Here is a 13398-nt window from a genome sequence, read left to right on the forward strand (position 1 = left end):
CTTGTGGTCAAGTGTTATAACAAAATTTACAAAAATGCTAATAACTTTTGACTATATTAACCGATTGTAATGAATATGGTCTCAGTAGATTCATTGGGTCATGCTGAGAACATAGATATCATATTTTCCATAGTCAGCTGAACTCTGTTATGCTTTGACATATTGACTCCAAACTTTGCAAGTGTCATTGTCACCTCACTTTGACCATACCACAACAATTTGGACACAGCGCCACCTATTGGTCAAAAGTGATGAACCAGTAAATCCTCATTTTTGATCATTTTTCAGCTATTTTACCTAAAATTATCTTAATAGGTCTTTAATTGCTCACTGTACAGTTACTCTGATGCTCCCAGTCGTGTTGGCTTGCTTCTTGTGCCGTTTTTGTGCTTGGCCCCTTAATTGCTGGTTGCAGCTATATTTATATTATTATTATTATATATAATCTATATTATAATATATATATATATATATATATATATATATATATATATATATATATATATATATATATATAATTATATACAGTGTAGTCATGTAAAGCCTTATATACAATATAGCAAAAAAGTTATTTTTAGTGAGCCAAAAATACTGAGAAGTATGTGTTCCACGTTTCAGTTGTATCACTTATCATGATGCAGTGGTCATGCCAATCTTGCACTCATTTATTCCCAGCCTATAATTCAATAAATCACTATGTGTCAATTATTAGCTGTATTATTAAATGTTATTTTGTGAGTTTTCCTCTGTGGAGCTGTCCTCTGCAACCAAGCAGGGTATTGTTAAAATGGTTAAAGTTGGTCAGTCAGTTTTGTATATTGCTCATGTGCAGGATATCAGTGTCCACAGAAGCACCGTGAGAGCACTACTATGCAGAATGTAAAGTTCTGTGGCTGGTCAGGGAAGACTAGTGAGCATTTTGACCGGATGAAAATCACCTGAATGTGGGACCACCTCAAAACAACTTTTAAAGACCTGGATGAGACCTCCAACCTCCAATTTCATCTTGAACTGTAAGCCAACGGTTACAAGAGGTTGGATTGAGAGGTTGTGTACCAGTAAAGAAACCATTTATTAGTTTATCTACTACTACTACAAAAAAAAAAAAAAAAAAAAGTGTGGAAGAGTGGAGCTAGTTTGTCAAAATTGAACAAACTAGTGTTGGATGGTGTCATGTGTGTTTGTAGGAGACGACTGGTTTAGTGTATTCTTCCTCCCAATATAACATACTCCTCATATTTTGATTGTTTAATAATACCTTAAGTGTCATTAAAAGCAAATATTGTGCAAATAACCCCCAGGATATCATTTTTGGCCACTCCCGAAAAAGTTTGAAAGCCTTTGATCTGGACTACATTTCCCATGACGCACGGAGTTGTCTTAGCTCCGCCCTCACCTGCCGAGGTGTGTATGCATCATTCAACAAGGTAACAACAGCTGTTAGCTAAAAGTGCGGGGCTCTTTTTGAGCTTGAGGTAAGATTATGTTTTGAGATTGTCACATGCGAAGAATGAGTCAGTAAAGATTTATAAGGGCGTTTCATTTCTTTAACCAATAACTGTATCACAACACAGGAGTGGAAGGTGATCAGATTAATAGGCGAGTTTACTGTACCAGTGTTATGATGATCCAGTGAAAGGGCTTTCATAGTCTTTTATTCACATTTTAGTCCAACCAATATCTTCGGTTTAAGGTCTGAAATCGAGATCGTTATACTAGGGAACTGTCAGTTGTTTGTATGTTAAATTCAGTGCGTGTGTGATGTGGATTTTTAAGAAAGGATGCAGAGGACGAGAGTGTAAATACAAGCATGATTTCAATCGAGGACTGGAGCCCAGACCAGGTGTCCATATGGATGAAGCATATTGGATTTCCTCAATATGCACAGAGTTTTGTGGGTGAGGTGATTCATTTTCATCGAATATATAAAAAGTTACAACATCACAAAGACGTTAAAGTTAAAAGTTGTGTGTGTGCTGTAGTTTAAGTAATAATTTTTCTTTTCAAAGCTGGCGCCATCACAAGAGGGCGCTCAGTTACAGTGTTCAACCCTCATGTTCTGCTGAGATTAACTTCATGTTTGGGGTTCCAGCTATAGTATTGTGTGTTGATGTCATTATATTTATATCCCAAACACAAGTAATATAAGTTTGAAGCGTCTCATCAGTATGACATTGTGTTCATAGTTAGTTCTTATAAGAATAATAGATTAGGCTATGTATATAAAAAGCTTTACATATTTATGCCTTCACAGAAAATGGATTTTCTGGATTAGATCTCTTGGAAGTCACTGATTCAGTTTTAGGTAAGAGACCCTCTTGGCTTTTCTTGTCTTACTTTCTTTTTCTTTTTCTTTTTTTTTTTTAAATAAACTAAAAGTCTTTTTCAGACCTGATTTTACAGTATTTCGCAATTGCTAAAACACATTTCTTGAAACCATCACTCATTTTCTCAAAACATTAAACACAAATCCAGTCTTTAAACTAATTTCACAAAACCTTATGGCAAAATCAAACAAAGCTTTCAGATCATACACACATTAAACAACATATAAACACTGCAGATCATTCATTAGACACTACATTAAAAAATGGAAAACAGAACATCCAGAACATGAGGTTACAGAAAAAAATAATATTGTAACACAGTAAACACATTTTACCATTACATAAAATGTATAGAAATCACAAGTATTGTATTTTTATTACCCATCTTTACACAGAGTATGTTTAAAGTCACTGTATAGGTGTGAATTAGTTTGCATGAATAATTGTTGCATGCACAGGCCTCATAGGATTTTTGTCACATGTAGTAGTCTGTTTCTCATTGAGGTAGGTAATATATTTATTTTACAGGTCTGGACCTGTCAGTAAAAATCATTTGTTTACAAAACCCCATTGAACATTTACCATTACTTCAAACAAATGTAGAGCTATTCATCTTAGAATATAAGAAAGGATAGAGACATTATAGGGTGTGGTATTGTTTATTTAGTAGAAAGGCATCTTTCAAGCCATTATCATTAAGCTTTTGCAAATGCAGCTATTTGCTAATGTTCTGCAGCTGTCTTCAGAGTAAAGAGAAATATTTTCAATAATACTACAATTTCTTGTAAAATTTATTGCTGTGGTTCTCAGAAATTTATGGGATGGTGTTTTTTAGATATTTTACAGCTCCAAACCTGTTTGTCTTTAAATAATGTAAGATTAATATAACTTATTTGAGGTATTGAAATCCATTTTTTACTGTAAAATGTACTGATAATAACAATGGTGGTAGAATGGACAGCCACATGATGACTCAATACTTTCAACAAAATTTGCCTCTCCAGCAACTTTAATAGTAAAATTACATGTAAAGCGTTAACTCTTTTAAAATATAATAATTGGCAACTCAGCCTACATACATGGAGAAAAAAAAATATTATTTTTGGGTCACACATGCATATTCAGGATAGGCCTACTACAAGCATATTGTAGTTATTTTAATGTTAGTGCTTAAAGGAATAGTTCACCCAAAAATGAAAATTGTCTCACTCTTAATTTACTCACCCTCATTTGCAATACATAAGTGGCTATTTTAAAGTGCCCCTATTATGCCTTTTTAAATGTTTTTAATATTGTTTTGGGAGTCTCCTACAACAGGTTTACATGCATGCAAGGTCAAAAAACACTATTGTTTTTTCATAATATACATTTAATTTCACCTTAGTTCTCACTGATTGCTAAATGATTCGTTAGAAGCAGTTTAAAGAATCAGTCTCTCTAAACCCCTCCTTTCCGTGAGCTTACACTGCTCTGACTGGTCAGATGGCCCAATCCTTTGTTATTGGTCACTGCACACACCGCGTGTCCATTGCCATAACTGAATGATAGCTATCAATTCGCAAGACATTGTATACAATGTGTGGACAGAAAAGATTGCATCGATTTTACTGTATCATTTCGAGCCCAAGTCCAACGATGAAACGTCTGAAGTAGTCGCAATCATGACTGGAGTACAATGTTTCTATATGGTAAGTGTCACCTTAGTGTGCGTTATTTATAAGACATGATAGCAGCGCAACTGTTATGCTTTATGTAGGTGCACCAGTGGGAACTGTATCAGAATGCCAAGCAAAGCTGAACCTCTAACATAAGATAAACATTTAGGCTAGATATGTACACAGACTTTTTTTTATTATATCTATTAACAAAGTAAAAAATGGCTTTATCATTGTTTGACATTACAATGGGTGTTTACTGTTTACAGAGAGAGTACTTCAACTAGATAGTGCGGACTAGCATCTTAGCATCCTATTACAATACAGATAGAGCTCCACTGTAAAAATAAAAAAGCAGAGGAAAAAACAGTTTTTGTGTGTTGTAAACTCCCATGTTAGCCGAGCACAAAAGTGAATAGCTGATAATGCATTACACTTGGCAATCAAAAGTCGTGCTCCATCCTTGATCATTACTCAAAGTAATAAGACAAACAAGCTGCATTAATCGACACATTTTTAGACAATATTGGACCCACATCTGAATAGCAGAATGTACTCAGTTACTAACGTAACCTCAGTTCCCTTAGATACGGAACGAGTACTGCATTGTTTGTCTTATTAATTAATATTGATTATTGATAAGACAAGACGCAATGGGGAAAACTCCTTTTTCTCAGATTCTGAAGCCTTTATACAGTCACGCAGTTTAAACTGCATGGCCATTGGTTCATGAAGTTATAGTAAACAAACCAATGGCAGCGCAGAACGCGCAAGCCAATGGTGAGCGAGCCTGCCAAAAGGGGTGGGGTCTCGGGCTACATAAGCGACCGTCTCACCATGGCAAATCGATTTAATTCGACTGAAGCGACGGCATGAGGTGTCTTGCGCGTTGTACGCAGTACTCGTTCCGTATCTAAGGGAACCGAGGTTATGTTAGTAACCGAGTACGTTCCCTTGCGATACAACATGAGTACTTGAAAAAAGGGCTTGCAACAGATACTCATAAGACAGCGTAGCCCAGACAATGGGGACTTAACACTGTAGTCATCCTCCCAAGCCCATAAACTAGGGCACCAGAGGGGGCCTAGGGTACATATATAGAGGGCACAGAACGTAGTTACACCCAGACGTGGTCGGGGTCGGAATGTAAAACCATAAGCTGGAAACAGCAGGGAGGCTCATGCAGAAAGGACCTGCGTCTGAAGCGCAGGGACATCTAGATTATAAAACCTGACAAATGTGGACGGTGAGGCCCAGCCGGCTGCCTCACAGATGGCAGCAATGGAAACGCCACAGGACCACGCCCACAAGGCCATACCTCTCGTGGAATGCGCTCTTACACCCAAAGGGCATTGAAGGCCTAAGCAGGAGTAAACGAGTGCTATAGCATTGACTATCCATCTGGAAAGCATGGGCTTCATGACCAAAGACCTTTTGTGCGGCCACCAAAGCAGACAAAAAGCTGTTCCGCCTGACAAAAGGCAGAACAGTCAATGTAAGACCTCAGGGCCCTGACAGGAAAGAGTAGGTTCAGCTCTTGTTCATCCTGAGAAGGAGGAAGAGCGGAGAGAATGACCATCTGTGTCCTAAAGGGGGTAGATGGGACTTTCGGGACATATCCATGTCTCGGTTTCAGGATGACTTTGGAGTCGTTAGGCCCGAATTCAAGACACGAGGGACTCACAGAGAACGCCTGTAAATCTCCCACATGCTTAACCGATGCTAAAGCTAGCAGTAAGGCAGTTTTCAGCATCAGGGGTCATAAGTTGGCAGTCTGAATTGGTTCGAAGGGAGGACCTTTTAAGGCCTCTAAGAACCACAGAAAGGTTCCAGGTAGGAACCGTGAGGGGATGGGGGGAATTCAACCTCCTAGATCCCTTAAGGAAGTGAACAACAAGGTAATTTCTCCCTATCGACTGCCCCGCTATAGTAGTGTGAGAAGCTGCTATAGCTGCGACATAGACCTTAAGGGTAGAGGGAGTACGGCCTCTATCCATTAAGTCTTGAAGGAAGGACAATATCTAGAATATGTCACAAGTCAATGGGTCTTCGCCCCGTACACCAGGCGGCAAAGATGACCCATTTCAGAGAGTAGAGACGTCTTATAGACGGAGCTCTGGTCTGAGAGAGAGTGTTTGAGAAATTCTCAGGGAGGCTTGCAGGCTCCCATTGAGAAACCACACATGAAGGTCCCACAGCTCAGGTCTGGGGTGCCATATTGTCCCTCTCGCTTGAGAGAGGAGGTCCCGTCTCAGAGGGATTGGCCATGGCTCCAGGGGCAATAGCCGAGATAGCTCCGAGAACCATGGTTGGGTCCTCCACAGAGGAGGACTTTGTGTGCACCTTCCCTGACTTGTCTGATTACTTGAGGAATCTGCACGATTGAGGGAAAGCATAAAGGAGGAGGCTGGGCCAGTCGTGGACAAGCATGTCCCTGGCTTTGAGAAATATATTGGGCAGTGATGATTGTCTTCCGAGGCAAAGAGGTCAACCTCAAATTCTCTGGACTGAGCGGGGGTGGAGTGACCATTCCTCTGAGGGAAGGTTGCTCCGGTATAACATGTTCAGTACGCCCTGTATTTGTGCTGCTCTCAGCCCACTCTAGGATGGTTTTCGCTAGAGTGAAGAGGGGCTTTGAAGAGATGCCACCCTGGCAATTTATGAAGTTGTCTGACCTGACCAAGATGTGTTGACCCACCAGGAGATGAAGGAAAGCCTGGAGAGCATATACTGGTTGATATGTAGCTCACTTTCCGGGCTGTTTCAAGCACCAAAGGCCGGATGGTTGTCGCACAGAGCTCCCCAACTCATCTTGAAGGCATCTGTGAAGACGACCTTCCTCTTGTCTATCGCCCTGATTGCTACGCCCTGCTTGAACCAGCAAGGGTTTGTCCAATGGGCCAGGGTTGTGACACACTCCTGGTTCACCTTGAGCGAGTAACGACCATGTTGCCAGACTAGGGGTGGGACCCGTGGTTTCAGCCAGAGCTGCAGAGGGCTCATGTGAAGCAAGCCCAGCTGCAGAGTCGGAGATGCTGAGCTCATTAGACCTAGCATCTTCTGAAACGTTTTGAGCAGCAGAGAAGCCCCGGGTGTAAAGGTTTGTACGAGCTGCTGAATGGCCAGAGAATGCTCTGGAGTGACCATGGCCCTCATGTGGGTCGAGTCTAAAATTATCCCCAGGAACAACATACGTTACCGGGGAGATAATGAGCTCTTTGTAAAATTGACCTTGAGCCCCAAGCACTCTAAGTGGTTGAAGATGATGGATCTGTGGGATATTAGCTCTGTCTCCAACTGGGCCAGAACAAGCCAGTCATCGAGGTAGTTCAGTATGCGCACACCCATCTGTCTCAGAGGGGAGAGAGCCACATCCATGTACTTCATAAAAGTGCAGGGAGCCCGAACGGAAGGACCGTGTATTGATATGCCATCCCTTCGAAGGCGAATCTCAAGAATCGCCTGTGATGGGGGGCTATCTAGATGTGTAAATAAGCGTCTTTCAGGATCCAGGGTAAAGAACCAGTCTCCCAGGCGTACTTGCGGGAAGATCTGCTTCAAAGTGATCATTCAGTTTGGACCACACTGTTGAAAAATGGGGCCCTTTGAGCGAATTGGATTACATAACCTCGTTTTACTATGTTCAGCACCCAAGCTGACACTCCTGGGATGGCCTGCCAGGCCTCGGCCTATGTGGCGAGGGGCTGAATTGGTTCTGACACTAAGTCCCTGTGAGGGACTGTGGTGCATGTATGGGGTGGAAGATGAAATTTGCTCTTTTTTTGAGTATGTTCATTTTTTATTATATCCGCTAGGGCTGTCACGGTTATTGTGGCCCAAAAATTTCACGATATCGATATATCGTGATATTTATAGAATCCTTTAGACTGATTATTTATCAGTCTAAATAATTTGTACTTTATTTAGTTTTTCTCTTTCAGGGTTGCTGCACATTTTTTAAAGTCAAATTTAAGGCTTTTTAAGACCTAAAGAAATAAAAATTAATACTAGCCTATACATTATGGCTGTTACCAATCAAATTAAATCATTATCAACAAAATTCATCTTTGCAATACAAAGGTGACACAGAATGAGAAGTGGCATTAATATATTTACACTGCATTTACAATTTGTCTACATAAATTTAATTCAGTATGTAAATATGGATTATTTTCTAATTTTAACTTTTTAATTAAAATGTCCCTTAAATATGAAACTTAACTAAACTGCCAGTAGGTGGCAGCAAGTAAAGGAAAAGAACAATATTAACAATACTGTGTCTAAAATGTAACTCACATTGTTCATTTAACAATAAGTTGAAGGAACATTGCATTTGTGCTGATTTGGGAAAAAACGGCACTCTTGCTTGTGTGATATTGTAAAACAACTACATCTTATAATATGATATAATGACAAAAAATCGTCGGGGCAAAACATACCTATGTATCTTGAATTTTGAGGGCATATAACTGCATGCATAACTACATCACGCTGAATAATACGAGTAAAGAAAACGCAGTAGGCTACTTATTTAAAGAATCACGCTTTATTTAAACATACGAACACAGAAAATCCCTGTTAACAGGTTAATATAACATCTCCCTTTCCATGACTAGTAAAATAATCACAATTTACTCTCTGTAAAATGGCGTAATCTGCAGGGTGATGGACACGGAGGTGGGTAGAAAGGTTGGTGGTGTTGCCACCCTTCGCACTGACTGTAGCTTGGGCTGTCTAAGGAGCCGAAAAACTCCCATACTGTCGAGCTTACTTAACTTTTTCCGGGTGTGGACAGAGCCTGTCACTCTCTCACTCAGAATAGCTGCGTGCTGCATCTTCTTGTTTGACAGGTGTCAGCGTTAAGGTGCAATACTGCCACCTGAGAGGTCAACCAGGTACTGGCGTTGGAGTATTTACATGTCATGATATCATAAGTGTCCTATTCATTTGAAATATTGTGGTTATCGCCAATACCAGTATATCGTCACACCCTAAGTTAACACAATATCGATATTTCATGCTTTGAATATCACGGTTATCATCAATACCGGTATATTTGGACACCCCTAATATCTGCTATAACAGTGGTGCGCTGCCAGGGTGTTTGAACAGGCTCTGTGCAGGCAGCAAACACTCTTTCTTGAGCATCCGGTACTGAACAGGGTGATAGGAAAGCTGGGCAAGGCATTTGGGAGGGTGGTCCGGTCGTGGCAGTACTTAAAGGATTAGTCCACTTTTAAATAAAATTTTCCTGATAATTTACTCACCCCCATGTCATCCAAGATGTCTCTCTTCTTCTTCTCTAATAAAATTCTGGCAGTGTAGACACTGCTAAGTGTATTACTGCCCTCCACAGGTCAAAGTTTTAACTAATTCTTATATACTATTGAACTAGCATATTGCATATAAAAATGAGTTCAAACTTTGACCTCTGGAGGGCAGTAATACACTTAGCAGTGTCTACACTGCCGGAATCATACTCAGGTCGTGGCGTGGGCTTAGTGGCTGGCGGCTTGTCCTTGGGTGGCTGCTGCTGAGCTGGCACTGACTTAGAACGGCTCTAAGCAGAGAAGCTGGAGCATTTCCGCAGAAAGTGTCACATGGCCTGGGACGACTTTTGTGCCGCTGTGAAGCGCTTGGCAGAACCATCGACAATGGGGCCAAAGAGACCAGCAGGGGAGACGGGCTTGTCCACGTCCTTGATTTTGGTCAGGTTGAGCTATAAGTGGCGTTCCAGTACCACCAGGCTGGCCATCGAACGCCCAATTGCCTGAGCTGTGGTCTTCGTGGTGCATAGGGCCAAGTCCGTGGCACTACGCAGCTCCTTGAAGGTGGCTGAGTTGGAGGAGCTTTGCTTGGTACACCTGTAGTACCGTCATGGAGTGCAAAGCTGAAAGCTGCCTGACTGGTCGAGGTGGTACGGCAGGGCTTGGATGTGTGGGCGGATTTCGACTTCCATCCAATGGCAGTGGGCGGACACAAGGACATGCTGTCATCCAGCGGCTCCTCATCAGATTCCCCGAACGAGACCAAGTCGCTTGCGATGGTAGAGGGGCGTTGGTCTGGGCGGGAGAAATGGACGGGGGAAGCCTCTCTGTATGGAGAGAGTGAGGCACGCGGCACCTGAGCCGATGTGAGCTCACTCTCATCCAAGCGCTGAGATCCTCTGCCCCGCTGTTTTTTCCTCACAGGCTCCTGGGAGGAAGAAAATGGGAGGGCGCAAGGGGCGGAGTCACTATTCGCGAGCGCACAGAGGCCAGACTCATACTCTCGCAGTGAGAGCAGGTTGTTTCCGTGAGCCTGGCTTCTGCGTGGGATTTCCCCAGACATAATACGCACTCACTGTGCCCGTCATCAGCACACAAAGGGGCAGAGCAGCGAGTTGATCAGCGGCGAATCCAGCTGCTTGCAGGTGAAGGCGGTTTCAAGTCTCGTAGATCAAGCAAAGGGATGATATCTGTGTCGCTGAAGGAGAATGAATCGATTTGCCATGGTGAGATGGCCACTTTTGGCCCTTTTGGCGGGCTCGAGCAGGCTCGCTCACCATTGGCTCACGCATTCCACGCTGGCATTGGTTTGTTTACTTTAACTTCATGAACCAATGGCTGTGCAGTTTACTCTGCGTGATTGTGTAAAGGCTTCAGAATCTGAGAAAAAGGATTTTTTTTCCCCATTGCATCTTGCATTAATAATCAGTATTAATTAATAAGACGAACAACAGTACTCGTGTAGTATCGCAAGGGGACTACAGAAACGTGACTTGGCCAGTTAGCATTAGACATACAGACAGGAGACATACAGACTAGGGTGTATTACACAACATAACATTCAAAACTACGAATTTCGAATGAGCGCTAGAAAATATAAACATCAATTATTAATCATACTTACAGGTTGAGATTGAGAGGAGCAAGCTGGTACAAATAAACTGGGCATTGATCCATATTTTAAGACTAAGCGTTTAGTGAATCCTGCATTAAACTCCCCAAGGTTTCAGAAGCAGTCTTCAATAAAATGGCTTGGGATTCGTTTTACAAATGACTCATTTGATCGACTCAGAGTCGGCTCTTACTTTGAGAGACAATAACTTTATATACATGCACTTTCAGATTTAAAACTTTGCAGGATGTTTTCATTCACAGAGCTATATTACACACTACATGAAAGGTAATTTTCAAAAATTCATAATAGGGGCACTTTAAATAATATCCTGGCTCTTCTTAGCTTTGTAATGGCATTGAATAGTGCCAGTTATTATAGTTTATAAAGTTTTAAATATAGATATTTTTCTTACAAAAACCCACGCTTTGCTTCAGAGGACATTTATTAACCCACTGGTGTTGTATGGATTTCTTTTATGATGGATGGAATCGCTTTTTGGATTCTCAAAAACAAAGGCATTATTAAATGCCATGCTGGGAAGAGCCAGGATATTATTTAATATAACTCCGATTTGTTCAGCTGAAAGAAGAAAGTCATATACATCAATGGCTTGAGTGAGTAAATTATGCCAAATTTATTTTTTTATTTTTGGGTGAACTATTCCTTTAAGAGATGTAGGCTAGCGTATCATAAACAAATATGGCATTTAAGTGGAAAGCAAGATTTTTATATATATATATATATATATATATATATATATATATATATATATATATATATATATATATATCTTTATTTTTTTCTGAAGTGACTGAATCTGTGGGCTGTGCTGCACATAAGACTCTTTGACAGGCTCCCGATCTTGCTCAAGACACACAAAAGCTTTTTTGTACTTTTCTTGCTTGAGCGACGTTTCTTAAAGCCAACAGAAGAAGAGGAACAATCGACAAACTCTCCGAAGGAGGGCTCTCCTGGCTTTAAAAAAATCCTTTGGATTCCCTTAAAGATCTCTGCAAAGGGGGGCGGGGGGGTCAGTTTTTTTTCTCCTCACAACTCTTTAGTTTGTAAGGGCTAATTTCGCTGCAGCGGCGACTTCATGGTTCGTATGAAGAGGGCAGTCCTAGTCCTTCCCTTCACAGCACACTTCTAGTGGAAAACACATTTCAACAGCTCAAAAAAATGACACGGAGAAGGGGGGACGCGTTTTATTTGAACGAAAGTGCAAAGGTGACGGCAATGCCCCCTCGGATTGACGTGTTTAAACTTTTGTGAAACTTGTTCGACGCTTTGGAATCAACCGAAAAACTTGTAACGGACTTGAAACTTAGGACGCACAAAACCGGCTTCAGATCGAAATAAAGCAGGACTTGGCGAAAACTTATGAAGGTAAATAACTTTTAACAGATCACTCTTGTGTGAAAAATCATTATTTAAGTCGATTTACAACGATTATTATTGAAGGTAAGCGAGTTACTCCACCTGCAAAGGTTTCACCAAAATTGCGAATGAAAATGTGAGGCTTATGCTTGTTTTAACGATGTCGTGCTTTGAAAACATAAAATACGTTTCATTAAATAGGTTTATTAGTTCATATCTCGAAATGAACTTTGCATCCAACTGCAGTGAATGAATTGCATTGCTGTTACTCTGTACACATGAATGATGATGACATGCGCAGTGCTACAAATCAACCTGCTTCTGCCTCGAATGATTATAAGGCATTAATATGCATATTTATTCTGCAGAAGCAAGTTTTAGGCTATATAATATCTGTTTAATTTTGCCACAGATTCATAATAGCTGTCAACCTTATTTACTATTACCATTGCACTTACTTCCATTGTAATTTATGTTAAGTAGTGAATTAGGCTGCATGGGATCATTAGAGGCCCTTCTGACGGATGTCACCCCACTCCTTTGAGGAATGCCGGTCAGGGCTGAGGGGGAGCAGGACACATATATGCACACTACATAGGGCAGGAATGTAGTCATGTGTTATTGGAAATCAAAGCAAGAAGCCAAGTTATGAGGAATGCTTGGGCTTTATTAAGTGAAACTAATTGCCCTTTACTACTTAGCCATTGCTAGCAGGAGTACAGACCCTTCCTCATAATGCTTTCATTGAGTGCTTTGCATTTAAGTACTCCCTCTGAATGTAGGGAGGTATCCAAAATGGTTACTGGGGTAGCTATGGACGACATTCCAAGAAATGTCCGTCACACTTTCAGAATGAACCCACAGCTTTATTAGTTGGAAGCTCAGCATTCAGATGGTCTCCTCTCTCTTCCTCTCTTGCAATAAAAAGCCAGTGCTTTTAGTTATAAAGGTAGTGAACGATTGCCAGAAAAGTGCCTAGCGGCGTTGACTCACTGTGCAGGAATGTCAGCTCTCTTTCGTTTTTCCCTCCTCTCTCTCCATCTCTTTCCATCCCTCACTTCCTTTGCCCCCTGCCTCCCTCCTCTTTTTTTCAGAGGGGCCAGAGTTCTGCTTGCTGACTCAGCCTCCAAATCACCCAACTGCCTTTTCCACTGAGC

The 13398-nt window shown here is 41.2% G+C and overlaps 1 protein-coding gene across 7 annotated transcripts in view; it reads left to right on the forward strand.

Moving 5' to 3' along the window:
* The first annotated feature begins 1423 nt into the window (after positions 1–1423).
* Positions 1424–13398, forward strand: part of amot (angiomotin) — a 53775-nt gene continuing 41800 nt past the window's right edge. For 3 of the 7 annotated variants that reach the window (XM_067374974.1, XM_067374975.1, XM_067374980.1), the window contains exon 1: positions 11957–12250. Coding sequence is in view for 2 of the 7 variants with exons in the window: in XM_067374973.1 (XP_067231074.1) it covers positions 1811–1898; positions 2255–2305 (139 nt within the window). In the remaining 5 variants the exon portion in view is untranslated. Of the gene's footprint in view, positions 1476–1688; positions 1904–2254; positions 2306–11956; positions 12251–13398 lie in introns of those variants that run through there. The other 4 variants (XR_010893532.1, XM_067374973.1, XM_067374972.1 and 1 more) reach the window with 3 other exon arrangements.

Source organism: Chanodichthys erythropterus, chromosome 22 (assembly GCF_024489055.1).
Source record: "Chanodichthys erythropterus isolate Z2021 chromosome 22, ASM2448905v1, whole genome shotgun sequence".
NCBI classification, from domain to species: Eukaryota; Metazoa; Chordata; class Actinopteri; order Cypriniformes; family Xenocyprididae; genus Chanodichthys; species Chanodichthys erythropterus.